General features: G+C 41.2%; 1 protein-coding gene across 4 annotated transcripts in view; it reads left to right on the top strand.

Moving 5' to 3' along the window:
- The window catches only part of SLC25A26 (solute carrier family 25 member 26), a 172,001-nt gene that overhangs the window by 21,883 nt on the left and 125,237 nt on the right, over positions 1–24,881 (top strand). For 2 of the 4 annotated variants that reach the window (XM_055260373.2, XM_055260374.2), the window contains exons 3-5: positions 7,508–7,617; positions 21,767–21,871; positions 23,057–23,104. In XM_055260373.2, the coding sequence (XP_055116348.1) occupies positions 7,508–7,617; positions 21,767–21,871; positions 23,057–23,104 (263 nt within the window). The remainder of the gene's footprint in view (positions 1–7,507; positions 7,618–21,766; positions 21,872–23,056; positions 23,105–24,881) is intronic. The other 2 variants (XM_063630781.1, XM_063630780.1) reach the window with 2 other exon arrangements.

Here is a 24,881-nt window from a genome sequence, read left to right as displayed (position 1 = left end):
TCTCTATTTCCTTCAGTTCTGCTCTGATTTTAGTTTTTTTCTTGCCTTCTGCTAGCTTTTGAATGTGTTTGCTCTTGCTTTTCTAGTTCTTTTAATTGTGATGTTAGGGTGTCAATTTTGGATCTTTCCTGCTTTCTCTTGTGGGCATTTAGTGCTATAAATTTCCCTCTACACACTGCTTTGAATGTGTCCCAGAGATTCTGGTATGTTGTGTCCTTGTTCTCATTGGTTTCAAAGAACATCTTTATTTCTGCCTTCATTTTGTTATGTACCCAGTAGTCATTCAGGAGCAGGTTGTTCAGTTTCCATGTAGTTGAGCAGTTTTGAGTGAGTTTCTTAATCCTGAGTTCTAGTTTGATTGCACTGTGGTCTGAGAGACAGTTTGTTATAATGTCTGTTCTTTTACATTTGCTGAGGAGAGCTTTACTTCCAACTATGTGGTCAATTTTGGAATAGGTGTGGTGTGGTGCTGAAAAGAATGTATATTCTGTTGACTTGGGGTGGACAGTTCTGTAGATGTCCATTAGGTCCGCTTGGTGCAGAGCTGAGTTCAATTCCTGGGTATCCTTGTTAACTTTCTGTCTTGTTGATCTGTCTAATGTTGACAGTGCGTTGTTAAAATCTCCCATTATTATTGTGTGGGAATCTAAGTCTCTTTGTAGGTCACTCAGGACTTGCTTTATGAATCTGGGTGCTCCTGTGTTGGGTGCATATATATTTAGGATAGTTAGCTTTTCTTGTTGAATTGATCCCTTTACCATATGTAATGGCCTTCTTTGTCTCTTTTGATCTTTGTTGGTTTAAAGTCTATTTTATCAGAGACTACGATTGCAACCCCTGCCTTTTTTTGTTTTCCATTTGCTTGGTAGATCTTCCTCCATCCCTTTATTTTGAGTCTGTGTGTGTCTCTGCATGTGAGATGGGTTTCCTGAATACAGCACACTGATGGGTCTTGACTCCTTATCCAGTTTGCCAGTCTGTGTCTTTTAAGTGGAGCATTTAGCCCATTTACATTTAAGGTTAATATTGTTATGTGTGAATGTGATCCTGTCATGATGATGTTAGCTGGTTATTTTGCTCGTTAGTTGATGCAGTTTCTTCCTAGCCTTGATGATCTTTACAATTTGGCGTGTTTTTGCAGTGGCCGGTACCAGTTATTCCTTTCCATGTTTAGTGCTTCCTTCAGGAGCTCTTGTAAGGCAGGCCTGGTGGTGACAGAATCTCTCAGCATTTGCTTGTCTGTAAAGTATTTTATTTCTCCTTCACTTATGAAGCTTAGTTTGGCTGGATATGAAATTCTGGGTTGAAAATTCTTTTCTTTAAGAATGTTGAATATCGGCCCCCACTCTCTTCTGGCTTGTAGATTTTCTGCCGAGAGATGAGCTGTTAGTCTGATGGGCTTCCCTTTGTGGGTAACCCGACCTTCCTCTGGCTGCCCTTAACATTTTTTGCTTCATTTCAACTTTGGTGTATCTGACAATTATGTGTGTTGGAGTTGCTCTTCTCAAGGAGTATCTTTGTGGCGTTCTCTGTATTTCCTGAATCTGAATGTTGGCCTGCCTTGCTAGATTGGGGAAGTTCTCCTGGATAATATCTTGCAGAGTGTTTTCCAACTTGGTTCCATTCGCCCCGTCACTTTCAGGTACACCAGTTAGATGTAGGTTTGGTCTTTTCACATAGTCCCATATTTCTTGGAGGCTTTGTTTGTTTCATTTTATTCTTTTTTCTCTAAACTTCCCTTCTCACTTCATTTCATTCATTTCATCTTCCATCAGTGATACCGTTTCTTCCAGTTGATCACATCGGCTACTGAGGCTTCTGTATTCTTCACGTAGTTCTCGAAACTTGGCTTTCAGCTCCATCAGCTCCTTCAAGCACTTCTCTGCATTGGTTATTTTAGTTATACATTTGTCTAATTTTTTTTCAACGTTTGTAACTTCTTTGCCATTGATTTGGATTTCTTCCTGTAGCTCTGAGTAGTTTGATCGTCTGAAGCCTTCCTCTCTCAACTTGTCAAAGTCATTCTCCGTCCAGCTTTGTTCCGTTGCTGGTGAGGAACTGCGTTCCTTTGGAGGAGGAGAGGCACTATGCTTTTCAGAGTTTCCAGTTTTTCTGCTCTGTTTTCTCCCCGTCTTTGTAGTTTTTTCTACTTTTGGTCTTTGATGATGGTGATGTACAGATGGGGTTTTGGTGTGAATGTCCTTTCTGTTTGTTAGTTTTCATTCTAATAGACAGGACCCTCAGCTGCAGGTCTGTTGGAGTTTGCTAGAGGTCCGCTCCAGACCCTGTTTGGCTGGGTGTCAGCAGTGGTGGCTGCAGAACGGCGGATTTTCGTGAACCGAAAATTCAGCTGTCTGATCGTTCCTCTGGAAGTTTTGTCTCAGAGGAGTACCCTGCCGAGTGAGGTGTCAGTCTGTCCCTACTGGGGGGTGCCTCCCAGTTAGGCTGCTCAGGGGTGAGGGACCCACTTTAGGAGGCAGTCTGCCCGTTCTCAGATCTCCAGCTGTGTGCTGGGAGAATCACTACTCTCTTCAAAGCTGTCAGACAGGGACATTTAAGTCTGCAGAGGTTACTGCTGACTTTTTGTTTGTCTGTGCCCTGCCCCCAGAGGTGAAGCCTACAGAGGCAGGCAGGCCTCCTTGAGCAGTGATGGTCTCCACCCAGTTGGAGCTTCCTGGCTGCTTTGTCTACCTAAGCAAGCCTGGGCAATGGCGGGTGCCCATACCCCAGCCTCGCTGCTGCCTTGCAGTTTGATCTCAGACTGCTGTGCTAGCAGTCAGCAAGACTCCATGGGTGTAGGACCCTCTGAGCCGGGTGTAGGACCCTCCGAGCCAGGTGCGGGACACAATCTCCTGGTGTGCGGTTTTCCAAGCCCATTGGAAAAGCACAGTATTAGGGTGGGAGTGACCCGATTTTCCAGGTGCCATCTGTCACCCCTTTCTTTGACTAGGAAAGGGAACTCCCTGACCCCTTGCGCTTCCCGAGTGAGGCAATGCCTCGCCCTGCTTCGGCGCGTGCACACGCTGCACCGGCTGTCCTGCACCTACTGTTTGGCACTTCCTGGTGAGATGAACCCGGTATCTCAGATGGAAAAGCAGAAATCACCGGTCTTCTGCATTGCTCAGGCTGGGAGCTGTAGACCAGAGCTGTTCCTATTCAGCCATCTTGGCTCCACCCTCCACATTTTTCTTTTCCCAGAATAGGGCACTTTCATCTACATTAGAAATCTGTTTAGACAGATGTCCTTTCTCCTCAATAATTTACTTAATGGCAGCTGGGAACTTGTTTACTGAGTCATGGATGGCAGAAGCTGCTTTTCCTGTTATCTTGAAATATTAAAGCCAAATCTTTTTCTAAAATTATCAAACCATCCTTGGCTGGTATTAACTTCTTCAGCTTTAGGTCTTTCACCTTCCTTTTGTCTGATCTTGTCATGAGATGACTTTGCTGTTTCTCAAATCATTTTAGAAATAATAAGTATGCCTTTACTATAGCAATCCTTTACCCACTTGAAAGCTGCATTTTCAAAACAAGAAAAAAGGTGCTTTGCAAGAAGTGTGAAGTTTTCTTGCCTGCTGTCATAGTTGCAGCGATGGGTTAATGAGTTTTGTTTCATTTTTTTTTTTTTTTTTAACAGTGGATTAAGCTGGCTTCATTCCTCTTGAAATGGCTGGGAGCCACAGCTTCAGGTTTCAGTCTGTGGTACCTAACAAGCAGTTTGAATTTTTCTTGTAATGTCATGACTCCTTTCTGCTTCTTAGGAGCTTTCTTGTAATGTCATCACTTCCAACGTCACTAGTGGCACTTCGTATGGGTCCTATGGTGTTATTCAAAGTTTGTGGTATGGCACTGACCACAAGAAAAAATACATAAGAACTGGGAGAGATCCTTTTGTACTGTGGTAGGCAATTTATTGGGGCAATGAACTGCTCGTGTGGAGATAATTAGTGTCACATGGCGTTTTAAGTGGATACTCGGCGACACCTGAACTCACTATAATAGCAAGAGGAGGTGGCAAAGAGATTACTACAGTAGTATAGTATGTGCTACAGTTAATTTTGTGCAGTTATGATTTAACACTATACCTTTTTTTCCTGCGGGACCAGGTCTCACTCCATTTTGCAGACTGAAGTGTGGTGGCGTGATCTTGGACCACTGCAACCTCAACCTCCTAGGCTCTGGTGATCCTCCCACCTCAGTCTCCCAAGTAGCTGGGATTACAGGTGTGGGCGACCACATCTGGCTAATTATTTATTTTTTTGTAGAGATGGGCCTTCTCCATGTTGTCCAGGCTGGTCTTGAACTCCTGAGCTTAAGCCTCAGCCTCCCAAAGTGCTGGCATTACTGATGTGGGCCACTGTGCCTGGCCCATCTTTACATTTGTTTACATTTCTCTCAACTATAAATGATGTGCTGTATGGTTTGTGTTTGTAAGTTTTGATTAATTTTAACTTTTTTATGTTAGTAAATGATAAAATAGCCTAGTATCTAAATATATTTTATGTATTCATGGCACGGCTAGCCTTTTCTTTTTCTTTTTTTTTTTTTTTTGAGACAGAGTCTCGCTCTTTCACCCACGCTGGAGTGCAGTGGCGCGATCTCGGCCCGCTGCAAGCTCCGCCTCCTGGGTCCACGCCATTCTCCTGCCTCAGCCTCCCGAGTAGCTGGGACTACAGGCACCTGTCACCACACCTGGCTAATTTTTTTGTATTTTTAGTAGCGATGGGGTTTCACCATGTTAGCCAAGGATGGTCTCCCTCTCCTGACCTCGTGATCCACCTGCCTCATCCTCCAAAAGTGCTGGGACTACAGGCACGAGCCACCACACCTGGCCACCTTTTCTTAATTTTTTGGTGTTTGTAGGCTATGTGGTTCATCTTTAAGTTTGTTCAAATTATCACAAATCTCCAAAATTTTTTCCAATATATTTATTGAAAAAAAGCCATGTATAAGTGGACCTGCGCATTTAAACCCGTGTTCAAGGATCACCTGTACGGGGGCTTGTCACCCAACCCTACACGTTGTGACTTAATTGGTCTGAGGTGTGGCCAGGGCATTGGATGTTACAAAAAAAAAATCCCAAGATGATTCTTAAATTCAGACAAGTTTGAGAACCTCTGAACTAGGGAATTGCAAAGAAACATGTCACTAAGTCCCTGTCTTTTGGTCACCATTTTTTATGATGTCTCTACACTCATTTTTCTAAAGATCTTTTTCTCTTACATACTGCACATAAAGATTATTGCGGGGAGATGTACAGTTAGCTGTAGTGCGTAGGTTACATAGTGATGTCATTAAGATCACAGGTTTTACATTCTTCCCTCAGGAGTTTACGTATATAATGTGGTTTTGAATTTTTATTATTTTTGCCATCCACCAAACTTTAGTGAATGGGAGATGCTAGGGAAAAGTCAGAGTACCAAGGTTCAAAAATAGCCTTGTTTTACTGCAAGGTTTGAATGAATTGGACTTTTGTTTGTGGTGTCTTTTTTCTTTTGCTGTTGGTTACGGTTTTAATCTAAGTACAGAACTTCACTGTAGTTGATCATCAGTGGATGTGGATGTTTTTGTAAACCTATGCTGCAGGAGTGAGGGGTTGAGGTGGGGCTAGTGGGGACCAAAGATGGAAAGAGGTGAAGAGAAGACCATGTTTAGGAGCCTTACTCCCTATTTCTAAGGGAATGTAGAGAAAGCATAGCTTTTTTTTTTTTTTTTAAGAGCCAGAAGAAACTATAGGCATCAGATAGCCCAGCCCCTATTCTTTGCTTAACTTGTTCAGCCGCCAACTTGGAACCTGACTGTACTGACATTTGCAGTTAGTAGAAGCCTTCTTGGATGCCACCTGGGGGGTGGAGGGAGGTTTGGAACTTATATTCTTAAAGAACCTTATATGTTGCAAAAGAAGCATGAAGTCAGATGAAGTTGAGGTGGTTAACCATGAAATGGAGGAAGTTTTACCACTGTCTCTGTCTCTTTTCCTGGGGGTTAGTAGGGTAGGATGTAGAATGGCAGAACTTAACAGCTGAATGCAATTAGAGGTGTTATAGCTGCACATTTAGTAAGTGGGCTGAAGTGGGAAAAATCATATGAAGAAACACAAATGGGAATAGACTTGTGTTAACCAGGTAAAACTGCCTGAACTGGTCATTATTCATTTATGAACAGAGTGCCTCTTCATTTAGCCTAGTGTATATTTGTTACCACGTGAAGATCCTTTACAAGCTTTTGTTGACTTTGGAGAACTGATTTTCACCATCACGCCGTTTCCCTTAGTGTTTCAGAGTTTGTGACATGTTCAAATGCCCTTCAGAAGATGAATTTGTCATTCCTTTATCTCTTGTGCCTTATCTTTTATCCAACTGATAAACATTTTTTGATTAACAGTACATAGAAAATTTTAAAGCCCTCATGTGCAGCTATGATTAGTTCATGGTGATAGGGGTAGCTTTTTAGAGATTGTAATTAAATGGTTGATTGTTTTCTTGATGTAAAAGTGAATTCATGCAGTAAAAAATAGCCATGATTATTTTGAGTAGCAATAAAACATTATAGATAGACTGTCTCCCAGGCTGGAGTGCCATGGCGTGATCTCGGCTCACTGCAAGCTCCGCCTCCCGGGTTCACGCCATTCTCCTGCCTCAGCCTCTCCGAGTAGCTGGGACTACAGGCGCCCGCCACCACGCCCGGCTAATTTTTTTTGTATTTTTAGTAGAGACGGGGTTCCACCGTGGTCTCGATCTCCTGACCTCGTGATCCGGCCGCCTCGGCCTCCCAAAGTGATTGACGTTTTCTTTAAGTTAAAGTATGTTTGCAATTTTAACCTGTTTATTCATCAATGTAGTTGACTGTTTTATGGCCATCCATAATGATATTTTGGATCACAGAAATTCATATCCTTTTCTAAAGTTGACTTTAAAAATGTTTAAGTAATTTGTCAGTACAACACGGTAAGTGCTAGATTAGCACTTATGGTCCCTCAGGGTAGGCATTATATTTTCTGCATTTTTGTAAGTCTAAGATTAGGCATATAACATGGCCTCAGTAAATTCTGAAAGAGTGAGGGTAGGAAAAAAAGATACGTGCTTATCACCTTTTCTGTTATCTCATAATTTTTTTTTTTTTTTTTTGAGACGGAGTCTTGCTCTGTCGCCCAGGCTGGAGTGCAGTGGCGCGATCTTGGCTCACTGCAAGCTCCGCCTCCCGGGTTCACGCCATTCTCCTGCCTCAGCCTCTCCAAGTAGCTGGGACTACAGGCACCCGCCACCACGCCCGGCTAATTTTTTTTGTATTTTTATTAGAGACGGGATTTCACCATGGTCTCGATCTCCTGACCTCGTGATCCACCTGCCTCGGCCTCCCAAAGTGCTGGGATTACAAGCGTGAGCCACCGTGCCTGGCCGTATCTCATAATTTAATAATTATTGTCATACCTTTTGAGAAGCATGTTTCTTAACAGTTTGAATATATATTTAAACTTTGTGAAAGACTGGCTTGTTTTAAATTTCAGCTGCTGCATTTTTTATCACCTATGAATATGTGAAGTGGTTTTTGCATACTGATTCATCTTCATATTTGACACCTATGAAACATATGTTGGCTGCCTCTGCTGGAGAAATGGTAAGTAACAAGTTTTGTGTATAAAATACTTCAGAAATGCACATCATGCATATATTTTCAGTACATATTTATTTCTTTTTTAAAAATTATTTTTAAATTATGAAAGTCATAAGTGGCAATAAATGTAAATGGATTAAATGTGACAGTTAGAAGATAGAGCCTGATAACTAAAAGATAGAGCCTTATATAGGACAGAAGAAGAATTCTAGCTGTGTGTAATTTACAAGAGACAGATCTAAAACATAATTATATGGAAAAAAGACAAAGAGTGGAAGAAAATATCCATTCAAATTGTGACAGCTTTGTATTGTGTCAGCACAACTGAGCTGGAACTACTTTTCCAAGAATTTCCTTTCCAAAATAGTTTCAGTTTGGGTCAGCCGCAAGAGAAATTTGCATGTTCTTTGTAAGGGAGAAGTGAAGAGCTGTATTTCTGCTCAGAAGGTTGGTATATGATCAGGCACTGTTGCAGCTCACACACCCTGTCACTGATTTGGCTGTATCACCATGTTGGCATTTGGCTTCCAGCTTCTCCAGCTCCCACTGGTTCTTCTCCATCAACTTCTCCAAATTCTAGGTCAGATTTGTGGGCTCTGTGATGAAGGGTGTCAGCTTATACTGCAACTTCTGTGTCACAGGTTGGTGAGAAATAAATGTGACTTCCAGTCTGTCCTTGTTCTTCCCCCACTTCACATGCATCTTTCTTTCCCTGTTGCCTGCCCTTTGATTTCTATCCCAACACTAGATGCAGACAACAGCCCTATACAGATTGCTTCATTAGCTCCTATAATTGCTGGTCAAATCTCTATAATCCTTACCCGTATCACTCATAGTGGTTTTGCTTCTGTGATGAAACCTTAACTGATAGAGAAATACTAATTGAAAAAGAGTTTGTGGAATAATATTAATATTAGGAAAAAATACGTAAGGCAAGAAACGAAGAGATGTCAGTCAGGCAGTATGCCTTCTGGAAGCTGCAAGGGAATGTTGACTTCCTCTTCGTTTTTTGTATTTTAAACACAATTTCTAGATGATTGTGCAACTCACCAATATTTAAATGCCACTGATCTAGGCACATAAAACATCCGAACTTACACCCCAGTAGTAAATATTTTTACTGAATTGGCTCAGTAGTTCCCTACATAATATTTTAGTAGGTGCACAACACTGGGTGTGGTGTACCACTTGTAGATCAGGTGTGTTACTCTTTCTGTTCTCCTCAAAATGACATCTTTTAGACCTGAACAGGCTAATTTAGTAAACCGGTTATTTTTGAGTGTGACATTGAGCTCGGACATGTAGATTTGGATTTAACCGGAATTAGAATGAGTTGGAACCTCACTGAGGTTTTCTCCAAGGCCCATGCTGTCATAGAGCCTCGTAGGTGAAGGCAGCTTGTTTTACGGTTTATCTCCTGTAGTAACTGACAAGGCCATTGGACCCACTTTGTACCACAGTCCATTCCAGGGTCTCGTTTGGGGTCAGCATATGGGGCAAACATGTTCTTATTCAGCTTTCCCACTGGTTAAAGGATTGGACGCATAGATGCTGTGTGGTGTTTTTCAGCTCCAGAGCACAGTGCACATGTTACTGAGTTTTTCCCTAGTTGGGGCTTAAGCTGTTTTGTTTATGTACTTAATATCATGTTTTAAAAATGAGTATGTAGTATTCTTCATGATCTTCACTGGCCTTTTCTAAGAAGAACCACTGAGCAAGATAAGAAAGGTTGACAACTTTTGAAATGTATTTTATCTTTTGAATTAATCATGCTTTTCAAATATTCATCAGTCAATACAGATTATCTCTCACTTACAATTGGAATATTTTGCCACATCTCTGCACAGTTGTATAATTGAGTCATGGGGGATAGGTGAAGTAGAAGGTAACATGGCTGCCCTGGGCCACAGTGAAGTGTAGCTGATGATGGTAATTGCTTGTATATAAAGATGAATGAAGGTTCATCAATAGTATATGACTATTACCAGGAAACACAGAAGCTGAAACAGAACTGTCAGATACCTGAGTGCACTCAAACAAACACTTTTTTTGTTTGGTGTGTCTAAGCACATCCATGTATTATGGGGACCTTTCACCCTGTTTTCCTGTCTGTTGACTTTTTCAATGTGTCTGGGAGTCTTCCTTCCGGGCATTAAATACATAAGGCAGGCAGACGTTTAAATTCCTTCTTAGCAACCCTAAACCATAAGAATTACACAAAAAATTGTCTCAACAATATAAAAAACAATTTGTTTTCCAGACACCTTTTATTTTGTATTATTTCCTCACTTGTACGTCTTTGATTCTTTTTTGTAATAGGTTGCTTTTGTTCACCTCGTCTTAGATTCCTTCACCACTTTTATTGTCCTTACCTAGTGGTGTGGATTTAGATCTGAAGTCCCTAATATGTTCCAGCCATTGAGGATGAAATGACAAGATAACATACTGCCTTTTAGAGGCTTGCTGTAAGTGCACTAAAGTGTTACAGGCATTTTTAAGAAAAGGAACTATAGATGGTCCCTGACTTACGATGGTTCTACTTAAATGACTTTACAATGGTGCAAGAGTGAGATGCATTCAATAGAAACTGTGTTTCAGATTTTGCATTTTGATCTTTTCCCAGGCTAGTGATAGGTGATAAGATGCTCTCGGGCAATGCTGGGCAGTGCACGTCCCAGTCAGCTGTGCTGGAATAAGTATTCTGAGTAAGTTTTAGGGAGGTGAGGCTAAAGCAGTGATGTTCCGTAGGTTAGGGTATCACATGCATTTTCAACTTGAAATGTTTTCAACTTAAGATGGGTTTATTGGGACATAACCCTGTCATAAATTGAGGGTCATCTGTACAAAGTAGAGTGAGAGGCTGAAGGGAAGGAGTCGTTGGTTTTCTCCAGACTGGGGTAGATGGATAGGTGTTAATTCAGAAAAAGCCTTACAGAATAGCCAGCCTTTAAGCTGCGTTTAGTTTAATTCATTAAAAAATTGTGTATCTATTTAAGGTGTACAACACGATGTGGGATACATATGGATAGTAAAATGGTTGCCACAGTGAAGTAAGTCAGCATATCCATCATTTAACATAATTACTCTTTTTGTTTTGTTTTTGTAGCAGGGCAGCTAAAATCTTATTTAGCAGGAGTCTCAGTTATAGTACAATTTTATTATCTTGCATTTAGAATAGGATGGTGTGTTAGGTGGGTGGGTGCAAGGAGGGGTATTGGAGTTCTGAAAAGCCCTTGTTAGGTAGTTTTAAGTTCCATATGGTTGGAGCACAGTGTGACAGGGTCACCCTGAGGTGAAGCAGGGGCTGAGAGCTATAGGGCCTTGCCTGCTATAGTAAGGAGTTGGGCTTTTATCTTTCAATCAGACTTGTAATTTTAAAAGAGTCCCCGGCAGCTGTGTGGAGATAAGGAGACTATTAAAGGAATCCCCAGGAGAGAACCACAGCTGGGGCAGAGGGATGCAGAGGGAGTGAGTGAGTTCAAGAGATGTTAAAGAGGTAGAGCTGGCGGAAAGATGATCATTCTTTCAGGAGCCCTTCCAGTGACGTCTTTCAGTGCGTTTTTCATCATGGATGCCTTTTAGTTTGTTGTGTCTATGTGTGTTGTGCACCTGCTTGAATTCTCCAATGGAGTCTACCGAGCTAAGTTGAATAAGCATGCCCCATCTTGCCAGTGGGCCTAGCCATCTGAGGTTGAGCTAACACACAGAGAGGGGAAGAAGACGAGAGAGAGAGAGGGTCAGTTCAGGGGAGGGTCAGGGCTTGCCCTGGCTTGGCATTATCTGTGTGTGGTGATGACCTTACTTGTAGTTATTCGTCTATAGTACAGGCAGGAATGTGCTGAAGAGATTTACCAGCGAGGCCTTTAGAAAGGAACATCGTACCCCATCTGCGCCCCCGCCCCCAGTTTCTCGATGACTTCCTTTTCTAACATATTTCATATTGTTTTCTGTTGTATGGATTTTCTTTTTCTAGTATAGTATGCAGTGTTAGTTCAGATGGTATTGATTCATGATCTGGGAGAGTGTATTTCATTGATTATTTTATTTAGTTAGTGGACAAAAGGGAAGGGAAGCTCTGTTAACTTTTTATTTAAGAGCTTCATGAGTTTATAGAACACAATTAAGTTGAGCTTTGTAGGCACAATATGATTTTCATGTAGGATGATGAAGTTGAAGAAACGATTCTGAGCCACAGGAGTGTAACTTGGTCAGTTATTGCCACTACATTGTAAATGGAAAGACTAATTACTACTCTCAAAGGGCCCAAATACCAAAGGAGGTTAGGATTAACCACTTTCAAGTGAGCCTGAACTCTGTCAGTGACAAACCTTTATTTCCTAAAATACTGCCTTGTTAAGATTAGGGTTCTTGAATTAAATGCCACTGTCACTTACTTGCTTTGGTTTGTGATTGTGTGCTTTTCAATATTTGAGTTGTATAGCTAATACTATTAATAGGTGCTAAGAGACACCGAATAAGAAATTTGATCCCTGTTTTTGAGGAGCATATAAATAAGTTGGATCCATCTATTAAATAACTAGGGAGTATTTGAGGATGTCTGTAGGGAGGTAGCATGGTATGGACTATGGGCCGTCAAGTTACACAGATCAGTGTCAGATCTGTAACTTGTCCACGTATTTGTCTGTAGGCCATTTACTTGCCTTCACTGAAATGCTCTTTTCTTCATCTTGAAAAAATAGGATTAATGCCATCCCAGTCACAGTTCTTACAAGGATGAAATTATACAGCACTTACAAAGTGTCCATCCTAGCATCTGACACACAAAATGTTGAATAAACATTGGGTCTAGCCCCATTTCATACAAGTTGCTGAATGTGGCATGTTTTTAGAATTTCCTAGTTTTGGGAAAGATATCTATTCAGAAGATGAAGAAATTGAAATTCAAAGAAGTTTGGTGATGTGTTCCAAGTTTCCCAGCTATTATTATTCCCAGCTAATAGTAAAATGCCATTGCAGAATAAGTAATTAGATAAATATTTCTCTGTGTACTTCCGAGAGCACCTCTGTTTTCTTTTTCATGTAGTATTTTAAAAATGGCAGAAGTAGCGGTAAGTGTACTACTTGTGCAGTAAGGATTCACATCACTGCTTTCTTAAAAGATCAGGTTCCAAAATTTGCCGTTGGTTACTGTGATAGGCAAAATAATGCCCCCCCCCCATAAATATGTCCTAGTCCCCAAATCTCTGAATGTGTTTCCTTACATGGGAAAGAGATTTGGCAGATAATGTTAAGAATGTTGAGATGGGGTCCGGGCGCACTGGCTCATGCCTGTAATCCCAGCACTTTGGGAAGCTAAGGTGGGCGGATCATGAGGTCAGGAGATCGAGACCGTCCTGGCTAACATGGTGAAACCTCGTCTCTACTAAAAAAAAAAAGCAAAAAATAATTAGCCGGGCATGGTGGTGGGTGCCTGTAGTCCCAGCTACTCCGGAGGCTGAGACAGGAGAATGGGGTGAACTTGGGAGGCGGAGCTTGCCGATCGCGCCACTGCACTCCAGCCTGGGTGACAGAGCGAGACTCCGTTTCAAAAAAAAAAAAGAATGTTGAGATGGAAAGAGTTTTCTGGATTATTTAAGTGGGCCCAGTCTAATCAGTAAGGTCCTTAGGAGAGGGGAGCGGGGGTCAGAGAGCTGAAGATGGTATACTGCTGGTCCAAAGATAGAGCAAGGGGCCGCAAACCAGGGAGTGCAGGGGAGCCCTAGAAAGCAGGAAGTCAGCATTCCCTTGCAGCTTCCAGAAGGTGTACTGCCTGACTGACGTCTCTTGATCTTAGCTCAGGAAGACCCATTTTGGAATTCATACCTTCAGAATTATAGATAATAAGCTTTGTTTTAAGCCACTAAATGTGTGGTGATTTGTTAGAGCAGCAGTAGGAAGCAAATACAGTCATCATTGCCGCCTCCTCCACGTTCAGATTTTTGTATTGGCAGGAATCTATAAATCCATCCGTGGGATGTTTGTCACCTCCTGTGAAATCATGGCTCATTTGTGTTACGGAAAAATACAAAATCAAAAAATCCATTTGAGGCTTATCTTTGGGGTTGTGTAAAATTCTGTGAACAAATTGTAGACACAGAGACTAAGTGTTGATAGAGTTATTTTCTTTGGGAAGACTTCCCTGTGTAGTCTGGATTACCCGTGACAGCAGTCTTGTCAGGCGAGGGAAGACTAATACCTACAACGATTGAACTTATTTGCGTGATTGGAAAGAGTCTTATAAGGGAGAAGGGTTTGATGAACATAGGTCCCAATGTAAGTACGTAAAAATTAAAATCTAAGGATTGTGAGTTAGGATTTGTAAATTGGTTTTGTCAACAGCTGTAATTCCATTTATCGGCAGAAGATGGCAGACTTGACACACAAATAACTGTTGTAGAGGTCTTTGATTTTTAAATGATGGTATAGAAAGAGATGTTAAATATTCTTAATGGGAAACCTGCTTTCTAAAGAGAATTTTGGGAATTACAAAGAGAATGTGGAAGTGAAATACAAGTAAGCAAATTGCATTTTAAAAATCTTCACAGTTTCCAGGGGTCTCTCCCTGACCCCCTGTGTTACTAATTTGCCACATTGAGTTTGCTCTGGAAAGTCCAAAGGCGCTTTTGCTTTGAATATGATGAAGCTTTGAGTGGCTCTGTTCAGTGTATTGTTAAATTTCTGTTGAATTGGTTATAGAGTTGCCTGTTGAAACATGAAGCATTAGCTGAAATTAAACCTTGAAGCTCTAAGTGCATTAGATGTGTGTAAGTATGACATCTTTATTGAAAAATAATTCTGGAGATGATAATCAGAACACTTGGGTTACACCCATGCTTCCTGAGCTAAGTAGCTCTCTGACCTTCAGCAACTTCTATGATCTCAGATTGATTTATATATAAAGTGCTGACGTAATTAGCTTCTAATATCAGAGGAATATTTTCAGGTAATTGATGGAGTTTCTTGGAGAAAAATCTTAAATCAGAATTTTTTTTGTGAGCTATGTTGAAATACTTGCGAAGAAGATGTAATGTTAATAAAAGGTATTATTGGGGATACTTAGGGACTTTGAAGAGCATTTCCAGAGCGAGAAGACAGGATGCAATTGTAAAATCCTGGTGGTGATGTGTTGAAGGAAGGGAACTTGGCAGTGGCAATGAAAGAACCAGAGATTTTAGCAGCATCCATCTGTGTCTTCCTCCACTCAATACCTAAAGTGAGGCCGAAGTTCACTGTAATTTTTTCCCTTTCGAACGCTTAGTTTTATGATTTGTAGTCTTGCATCTTGGGTTTTTGTTTTTGTTTAAAGAGACAGGATCTCATAGGTGGCCTAGGCTGGCTTCAAACTTGTGGCCTCGAGTGATCCTCCTGTGTTCACCTCCCTGAGTAGCAGGGACAGCATGCATGTGCACCTGGTTCTTGGTGTTTCACTTAATAAATACCAAAAGGAAACATTCAGTCCTTAGTTGCAGCAGTCAATTAAAAACAACAGAAAAGATTTTATTTATGTCAAAGGAAGAAAAATCTTGGTAGCAGCATCATGATTTAATCAACATTTTAATCTAAGGTTTCATATTTTGGCATATTTAAGGAGGCCAGCATTGCATTTTGATTTTGATAAAGTATGGAGGGAGCATGTTTTTTTTTTTTTTCTTTACGGAAAACCTTAGTAGTTCTTGTTTTTAGATAGAACTTTAACATTTAAAACATTCTTGGGTTTAGTGAAAATGCCACCATTCCTGTGTCGTGGATTCATACTGAACCTCAGATTTATAAGGAAAGAATGCTTTACAGAATGGATTTTACCAAGAGACTCACAGATGACATTCTGTTTCCTTTCATAGAACCATAATACTGTAACATGTTTTTGTTCTTGTGCAGTGAAATACTCTGTTGTAGCTCAAATTCAAATCTCAGAAGGATCAGAGTTAATAGAAAACCAAATGGAAGGCTCCGGAGGTACTGGAGGAAGCAGAAGCATTACTTTGTAGCATCTCTCTTATGCCACACTTGTCACCCAGCAGAAGTCAGGAAGCCATGCTGGGTGCTTTGTACCCCTCGGCTAGTTAGATTGATTTTTTATCGGAGAGGCTTTTCAAGGTTTTTCTTCTGCATCTGTATTTTTAAGAACTAAAAACATAATAGTAAGAACATGGAGGGTTATGAAGCATGAAGTTCCATAAATATTTATACCAAACCACAGAAGTAGACAGTTCCTATTTTCTTCATATATTGGGGTCGGATTTCACTCTTGACCTCTTGAATTGAAAAATGCAAGGAGATAGTATACCATTTTCTTTCACTTATTTTTTCTTATTTATTTATTTTCACTTCTTTAATGAGTTTTAGCTGGGAGCTGTCCTGTTAGGCTCATGTAGGTTTCATGAATTTTAGGCCTTACTGGTAAGCTGTTTAATCTGTTTTTGTGGATTTATTGCTACTAAATTTATAATATGTCATTTTTATCAAGGCTGATAGGTTTCCATCTAAAAGCATATTTTAAATTAGCTCTTTTATTTTATTTTTCTCCCTCACTTAAAATCTTTGGTCCATAATAAATGCTTTTTTCCTTTGAAATTATGTTAAAAACTTGTGAAATTGTAATAAATGTGAATTGTAGAGAATTTAGAAAATATAAGTAGGTAGAAAAGAAACATCTGTAATTCTACTCTCTTTTTTTCCCTACTCTTTACGTAAGTATATGTATAGGCAATAAATGTATGTAGAGGCAAAAAAAAAAATTGGCTGGACATGGTGGCTCTCGCTTGTAATTCCAGTGCTTTGGGAGGTTGAGGCAGGTGGATCACTTGAGGCCAGGAGTTTGGGACCAGCCTGGGCAACATAGCAAGATTCTGTCTCTACCAAAAGATGAAAAAATTAGCAGGGTGTGGTGGCACACCCGTAGTCCCAACTCCACAAAAGGCTGAGATGGGAGGATCACTTGGGCCCAGGACTGAGGCTGCAGTGAGCTTTGACCATGCCACCTTACTGCAGTCTGGGTGACAGAACGATATCCTATTTCTATGTATATTTATATGTAAATTCTAAGGTATGGAGAAGTCATTTCTGTGGAATTGATGATTTTTTTTTTTGCTGATTCATTTCCTCCTGGCTAGTTTCATTTGTTTTCAACATCAAATAATACACCAGCTGATTAGTAAGTTTGGTGCATACCATCTTCTTGCTGTCAGGGTGCTTACAGTTTAGTAGAAGAGGAAATATATTTCACAAACTATATGGTGTAAGTTAGTAAGTAAAAAATGTCAGGTAAGAAAGCTTATTTGGGAATTAAGGATACAGAGGGAGGGAATCTTTTGATGTTAGATAAGGTATAATTTTGGAAAATTAAGAATTATAGAAATAAGGACCTAAAAAGATACCATGAAGTTCTCTGGTCCAAGTCAAGTAAGAAAAAGTTTACATATATGCGTCTAATTGTATAAATATATACATTATCATTTGTCAATTTTCTTCATTTTAAAATGAATTAAAAAAAAGACTCTGGAAGGCCAGAGAAATACTTGGGAACTCACTTGCACAACTGAGGCCACAGTCTAGGGCTGCAGACCCTCAGCCACACCACTGCTCATTCCTCCCTGGAGTTGAGCCCTGAACCAAGGATCCAGGTTTGATGCAGGATTGACCCCGAGGCTGAGGGATGGGCCTGGTGAAGGGAGGTAGTCATAGACGGAGAGGCATGGGCTCGGGCCTCTGACTCTACCTATTGTCATTTCCTGTGGGGTCTTCATGTATTATTTCACTTCTTTCCTAGATTATCAGCCTTTCTCTTGCTGATAGCACTTTCCCCCATCGTATGTGCAAATATTGACTGTCTTAAAACCACACTATTCCTTGACCCTCTGGCCCTCTTAACTCTGAATCCATCTCCTAACACCTAGCCACCTTTGCATGACGGTAGTCTACACTTGCCCATCTCCCTCAATCCCTTATGAATTGACCGTAATGGATCTCCCACCCCAGCCACTCCGTGGAAGCAGTACCGGTGAACTCTGTAAATCCTCATATGTGCGCTGCTCAAGACTCTTGATGCGTTGCTCTGCCAACCTCCATCTGAGGCTTCTGGCCCCCTTGCACATCAAGTAGGGTGCTTGGTTGCTTGCCATCAACATTGATCCTGGCTAACTTATGGAATGAAGAATATTTTTTGGAAGATTGGCAGACACTGTTGCCTTCCACTTCTCCTTTGCCCACAGAATACTGATTTGGTTTGTGTCTCATGTTCCTAACGCTTTGCTAGATCTAGATATCCTCTACCTCCCTAACAAGGGGTGGCCACGTCACACAACTCTGGCCAACACATGCAAGGAGATGTCTGCGGGGGAAATCTGAGAAAAGGGAGGAGGCCTGTTCTTCTTGCCTTCAACTCTGTGGTGTGATGAGGTGGTGCTGGAGGACATAAGAGCTGTCTTTTATCTGAGAGTCAGGATGCCCAAGGATGAGAAGCCAGGAAGCTAGGTGGCTGGGCAGAAGGATAGGAAGAGCCTGGTGTCATGTTCACTTTGAAGTTCTGGACTAAAATTTGAACCGCCTGTCACCAAATAAGTGACTTAATTAAATGTCATTTATAGTCATGGTCCTGGTACTTGTATCTAAAAAAGCAATTATTTCTGTAAATGAATGTTCAGGTCTCCCAATTGCTCAATGGAGATATAATGTAAGATGCAGGTGAAATTTTATATTTTCTAATAGCCACATTAAAAAAGGTGAAAACGTCTGCTGGGATGAATTTTAATAACATATTAAACCAAACACATCCATGGTATTTAGATTTCACTGTATAATTAATGTAAAATAATTATTAATTGGGCATGGTGGCACCACCTACTCAGGAGGCCAAGGTGGGAGAATCGCTTGAACCCAGGAGTTCAGGGTCAGCCTGGGCAACATAGTGAGACCTCATCTATTTTTTCTTTTCTTTCCTTTTCTTTTTTTTTTAAATTATTAACAGGATATTTTACATTAATTTTTTATACCAAGTTCTCAAAATCTGTCATTTAACACCTACAGAACATCTCAGTTGTACTGGCCACTTTTCAAGTGCTCCGTAGCTACATGGGCTAGTGGCCTGCACATTTGCCAGCATAGCTCTAGGATCAGAGCCCTGGACAGGAGTGTTCGATTAGCCAGACCTAAATCACCTGACTGTGGTCCTCCTGCCAGGGCAGGAGGGGAGAGACTGACTCCCTTTGTTTTTCCTAACTGGGAAGCCCCCCACACATGAGAGTCGGAAGCTGGGCAGCCAGAGAAGGCAGGTGTGCCCTGCAACATTATGTACCCCCTTCCACTGTTGCTTGCCCTTTAGAAATTGATGTTCCCAGAGTTCCATTATTGGCTTTTGATCTTCCTTTTTGGCTCTCTCTTTGGGTGTTACTATCTGTTTTGGTTTTAGGGATCACCTGTATGCTGATGACTTCCATATCTGTGTTTGCAGCCCAGAAAAAGTTGTTTTCTAGTTTTATAGCCATATATTCATTTCTTGGCTGGACATAGCCCCTTACCTGTCCCCCAGACTTCTACTCAGCATTGCCTAGTCTGAACTTACCTCCCTTCTTCTTCCCTGGACTGCTAATCTCATGTTTTGGGACCACCGTATGCCTATTATCCAAACCAGAAACAGAAGCATCTTACTGTCTCCCTACTTCTTCACTCCTTAACCTTCTGTCAGTGACCAGGTCCGGTGCATTTTACTCCTTTTTCCTCAGATTTGACCTTCTCTGAGCCATATTCATTTCCAGACATCTTTTATAGAACTGCTATAGCAATCTCGTAATGCATCTCCTGCCTTCTGACTCATGGTCCCCCTTTGCTTCTTGCCTTCCTCCCCACCCTCCAACTGTCCTGTGTACTGCAGCCAGAGTGATCTCCCTAAGCACATGTTGTCATTCCTCTGCTTCAGCTTTTTCAGGTGTTCCCACTGACTATGGAATGAAGTTTCAGCCCTTTAGCCTGGTATACAGGGCCTTGTCTGTCCAGTCTTACTTGTCATTACTCCTGACCTTGCACTTGCTGCTTGGGTAATATGGAATGGTGTGGGTGGCTGCCAGCTTTGGAATACTGTGTTGGTGGGACTGCCGCTGATTCCCCTGAACACCCTGCTTTTGTATTTATGTACTTTCTTTTGTTGTTCGCTCTTCCCACTGTGCCCTTTCCGCCTTTCTTGCCAGCTCATTCTGGCTCATCTGGAAGGTTCTATAATGGTGTAATCTTGGGCAGTTTCTCTGAATCTGGGGGTTGGACTAAATAGCCCTCCTCCACATTTCCCATAATCTTTGTCCATGCCCCCCACCCCCCTTTTGGCCATATATTATTGAAATTATTTATATGTATTTGTGGGTTCTTTGAGGCCAGGGCATCATCTTAGTCTTATTTGTCATGGAGTGGCTTGTGTAGTATCTGGCTCCATATGTATTTCTTGAACTGAATTAGATAAGTTTGAAGGGAGACTGGGTGGAAAAATATGTTGGCCCAAGTTACAGACAGCTTTATACATACGAAGCATTCAAATGTTCAGTGAATGAAGAAATGGAAATCAGATTATATTGTTTTGTAAATCTTGTCAGTTTTGGTAGAAAAATAACTTCAGGTAATGAATCCTTTGTTACCATAACCATACCGTTTGTTGTAATGCATCGGTATGAAGCATTGTTACTTCCTAGCTTTAGAGGCGGTATGCCCGTGTTAGCTGACTTCATGACATTTAAAATCACATCACATGGTGTCTTTGTCCCACTTGTCACGGGTGCTGGGGCTTATATCTGTTCTGTGCCCAGTCTGCTCTTGCCAAGGCTCATTCCCTTAGAGTAGGAGTTGGCAAGCTGTCACCCGTTTTTGTAAATATAGTTTTATTGGAACATAGGCAAACTATTAATTTATATATTATTATGTATAGCTGCTTTTGTGCTAAAACAGCATAGTTGAACAATTGTGACAGAGACCATGTGGCTTGCAAACTGTAAAATATTTCCTATTTGGTCTTTTACATTATAAATTTGCTGTTAGAGCCTTGCCTTAGAACCATTTAATTTTGGACAGGCAAAGCCTTATGTAATATCCACGTTGAGTACTGATCTCTGATTAGGAATCAGGAGAATACGGATCAAAAAGGACAAACCTCTTTGAGTTGTGTACTCTATTTGGTGGAATGGTTTTCTTACATTTCTTGCAGGCTAGTCTTGAACTCCTGGGCACAAGCGACCTTCCTGTCTTAGCCTCCCGAGTGCCATAACTTTCGTTTTCAGGGTTACATATGTGAAATCTAAGTTGCAGAAAAAGTTTGTGTATTTGCAGACTGCTAGGTGCATAGAGGCTTAAATATAGGACTTTCACTAAAACGTTTAAAATATTTTTACACATCTCCCTCCCTGTACCTTGCCACCCTTTCTCCAACCTTGCCTTCTTTCCTTTTGTGGGCAGAGTTCCTTTGGGTTTGACTAATTCTTTATTGTTTCTATTTCTGAAAATAAGTAAATTACCTATATATAAAGTAAGGTAAAATCCTGGCAGTGTGGATTTGAGGTGACATATACCCGGCCTCAGGATGTCACCAAGGGTGATATTAGAATCATATATTGGCCGGTAGCTGTGAGAATGACCCACGTCTGCTGGAATGCTGGAGGAGAGTGTACGAGAGTGCTGGGAGTCCCTTTTCAGTTGCTGTGTGATCAAGAGGTCTAGGGGCTGGAGTTGGTGAGGGGTGGAAGGGTGGGTACCAGCTGATGGTCACCTTGCCTCTACGGATGTATGCATTACTTCCAGTAAAGCAGAGGTTCCTCTGGTTCATCTTCCATCACACATGTTTGAAATGTCATGTGCCAGATGCAGTTCTGGGCGTTGGGGATTCGAAATGAGTAAATGTGCTTCTTGCTGTTGGGAGGCTTGTAGACAGATGTTCTTGGAACATCTAGCGGGAGGTGGGAGGATCTATATAGGACAAGCCAGGAGAGGTTCTGGGCTGACAAAACAGTGTACATGCTTTAAGGGTCCAAGAGTTGAGGGTTAAAAAAAACCCAAACTTTTTACATCTTGCAGCAAGCCTACATATTATACCTTTTTGCTACAATTTTTGCTTACCAAAAAATTTCAATTTTTATAGCAGTTATTTATTTTTTAGGATATAATTAAATTTGTCTTTTAGGTTGCCTGCCTGATTCGAGTTCCCTCTGAAGTGGTTAAGCAGAGGGCACAGGTATCTGCTTCTACTAGAACATTTCAGATTTTCTCTAACATCTTATATGAAGAGGTGAGATGGGTTTTTTAAGCTCTTCTTTTCTTTATTAAGATTTTATAGTAATTCATATGAGCACTGTGGATTTCATCCCAAGAACCTTAGAGAAAACTTTAGAGCTAAATTTAATGTCCAGTTATAGTAATTTTTTGCTAAGATTATCTTTGCCTTTTATTGGTTTTTGAGTATTTTCATTTAAATGTTTATCAAATTTCTAAGCATAACATTGAGTGTGTCTCTACAGTGTATGTGTCCTGAATTGTAATCTTCCTGTAGTTCTTCTGGAATCAGATGTGAAACAAATTTTAAATATGTAAAATGAAGAAAGATATTATATTAAAACATCACTATAGTATTTTAGGTCCACGGAAGAGATTTAGTACTGGACTGATAACAGTGACCAGTGTCATGACGTTTGTACCAAAATGTAGCTTCTTTTACTGATGCATTTGAAACTCTCAGTCAGAAATTATTCTTCCTGGCCATGTGACTAGAGAGCATTTAGCTGCTTTCCTTTATAGTTTTTGTAGAAGCCTTTTTTAAAAAAAAATGAGACTCAATCACATGGAAATTTTCAATGAGTCTTAATTTTAGAAAAGTTATTTGTAATGGTCTGTTACCTAGGTGAGGAGACATTGAATATCTAATTGTACAAATGAGATGAAGCTAGTATAGCTTCCCCGTTGAACTATGTGGATGTTTGTCTGGAAATATTGACCACTACTTTGAGAGATTATGAATGAATTTCTGATGTTTGAAGCTATAAATATAATTCTGTTTTTATGCAAAAGGATAATTGGCATTTGTATGCATTTGCTTTTGGAAGTGTATTTAAAGCATCTCAAATGTTCTTTTCAAGAGAAGACATGTTACAGCAATTAAGTACTATATGATTAATATTTCGTAGAATAACAGCAACTGAAACTAAGTAAATATGTAGTCAGTTTTATTGTTAGAGATGTTCCTATTTCAAACAGAGCTCATCTGAGCTCCCTTAGGAGCTTGTTATAGACGTATATAAGTTATCTAAGGTATAGTTACGTACCTTAGGCCAGTTTAGAATCATTAACCTCTCATAGAAGTGTGGCAATTGTGAATGTTCTAGAACTCAAACAAGAGCAGGTAGATCTGCTGTATACAGAATGTCCTTCAGAAATCTCTGCCATTCTTTCTGAACTTTTGGCTGTGTGTTTGTTTCAGGGTGTCCAAGGGTTGTATCGAGGCTATAAAAGCACAGTTTTAAGAGAGGTAAGTCACTTACTTTCCAATATTGAAGTGCAAAAGAATGATGTCCTTTGTTCAGTAAATTTATACTACTTAACAATTAGAAATATATTTGGAGAAACTTGGTTTAAAAAATCAAAAAGGGAAATTATCGTCACTCTTCTGTTAAGTTTTCTGAGTTTTTATATTTAAAAGCATGAGTAGAATGGGTTTGCCGGAAGAGCAATTTCAGTGGTCAGAATGACCCATGATGTAACTGACTTGTTATTCTATGGTGGCTAAATATCTCTTATAGTTGAAGTTTTTTTTTTTTTTTTGAAATGGAGTCTCGCTCTGTCGCCCAGGCTGGAGTGCAGTGGCGTGATCTTGGCTCACTGCAAGCTCCGCCTCCCGGGTTCACGCCATTCTCCTGCCTCAGCCTCCTGAGTAGCTGGGACCACAGGCGCCCGCCAGCACACCCAGCTAATTTTTTGTATTTTTAGTAGGGATGGGGTTTCACCGTGATACCCAGCGTGGTCTCTATCTCCTGACCTTGCGATCTGCCTTCCTGGGGCTTCCAAAGTGCTGGAATTACAGGCGTGAGTCACCGCGCCCGGCCTCGTACAGTTGAAGTATTAAGAAGTAACTTCGGGCCAGGCATGGTGGCTCATGCCTGTAATCCCAGCGCTTTGGGAGGCCGGGGCAGAAGGTTCACCTGAGGTGGTAAGTTCAAAACCAACCTGGCCAACATGACGAAACCCCGTCTCTACTAAAAATATAAAAATTAGCCGAGTGGCTGGCACCTGTAATCCCAGTTACTCAGGAGGCTGAGGCCGGAGAATCACTTGAACTCGGGAGGTGGAGGTTGCAGTGACCCAAGATCACGCCACTGGATTCCAGCTTGAGCAACAGGGCAACAAGAGTGACTCTGCCTCCAAAAAAAAAAAAAGAAATAACTGCTAAGGGTAAGATATCAAGTTAATTACTGAATTTTGAGGAACTAATGAAAAATTGGTAATGAAATAAGCATTCTAAGACAGGGACCCCAACCCCAGGGCCGTGGACGGGTACTGGTCCGTGGCCTGGTACTAGTCCGTGACCTGTTAGGAACTGAGCCGCACAGCAGGAGGTGAGCAGCAGGTGAGAGAGCGTTACCACCTGAGCTCTGCCTCCTGTCAGATCAGCAGCAGCATTAGATTCTCATAGGAACAGGAACCCTATTGTGAGCTGCGCATGCGAGGGATTTAGGTTGTGTGCTCCTTATGAGAATCTAATGCATGATGATCAGAGGTGGAACATCTTAGGTGGAACAGTTTCATCCCGAAACCACCCACCCCACCACTGGTCTGTGGAAAAATTGTCTTCCACAAAACCTGTCCCTGGTGCCAAAAAGGTTGGGGACCGCTGGTCTAAGAGGTGGATGTCTCAAAAGTCTGTATCAGGTAGTGAGCCCTTGGCTTCTTGATAACAAAATATGATGAGCTGGGAAGTTCAGTCGACTGGAGTCCTGGCACCGTAGGTGATTCACAGAGCAGAGCAGTGTACCACAGGGGAAGCCACTTCACCTCTCTTTGCCTTCTTTTTTTTTTTTTTTTTTTTTTTTGAGACAGAGTCTTGCTCTGTAGCTGAGGCTGGAGTGCAGTGGCACGATCTCGGCTCACTGCAAGCTCTCCCTCCGGGGTTCACACCATTGTTCTGCCTCAGCCTCCCGAGTAGCTGGGACTACAGGCGCCCACCACCACGCTCGGCTAATTTTTCATATTTTTAGTAGAGATGGGGTTTCACCATGTTAGCCAGGATGGTCTCGATCTCCTGACCTCGT

This window comes from Symphalangus syndactylus, chromosome 21 (genome assembly GCF_028878055.3).
Source record: "Symphalangus syndactylus isolate Jambi chromosome 21, NHGRI_mSymSyn1-v2.1_pri, whole genome shotgun sequence".
Taxonomy (NCBI): Eukaryota; Metazoa; Chordata; class Mammalia; order Primates; family Hylobatidae; genus Symphalangus; species Symphalangus syndactylus.
This window is presented reverse-complemented; position numbering and strand designations above follow the sequence as displayed.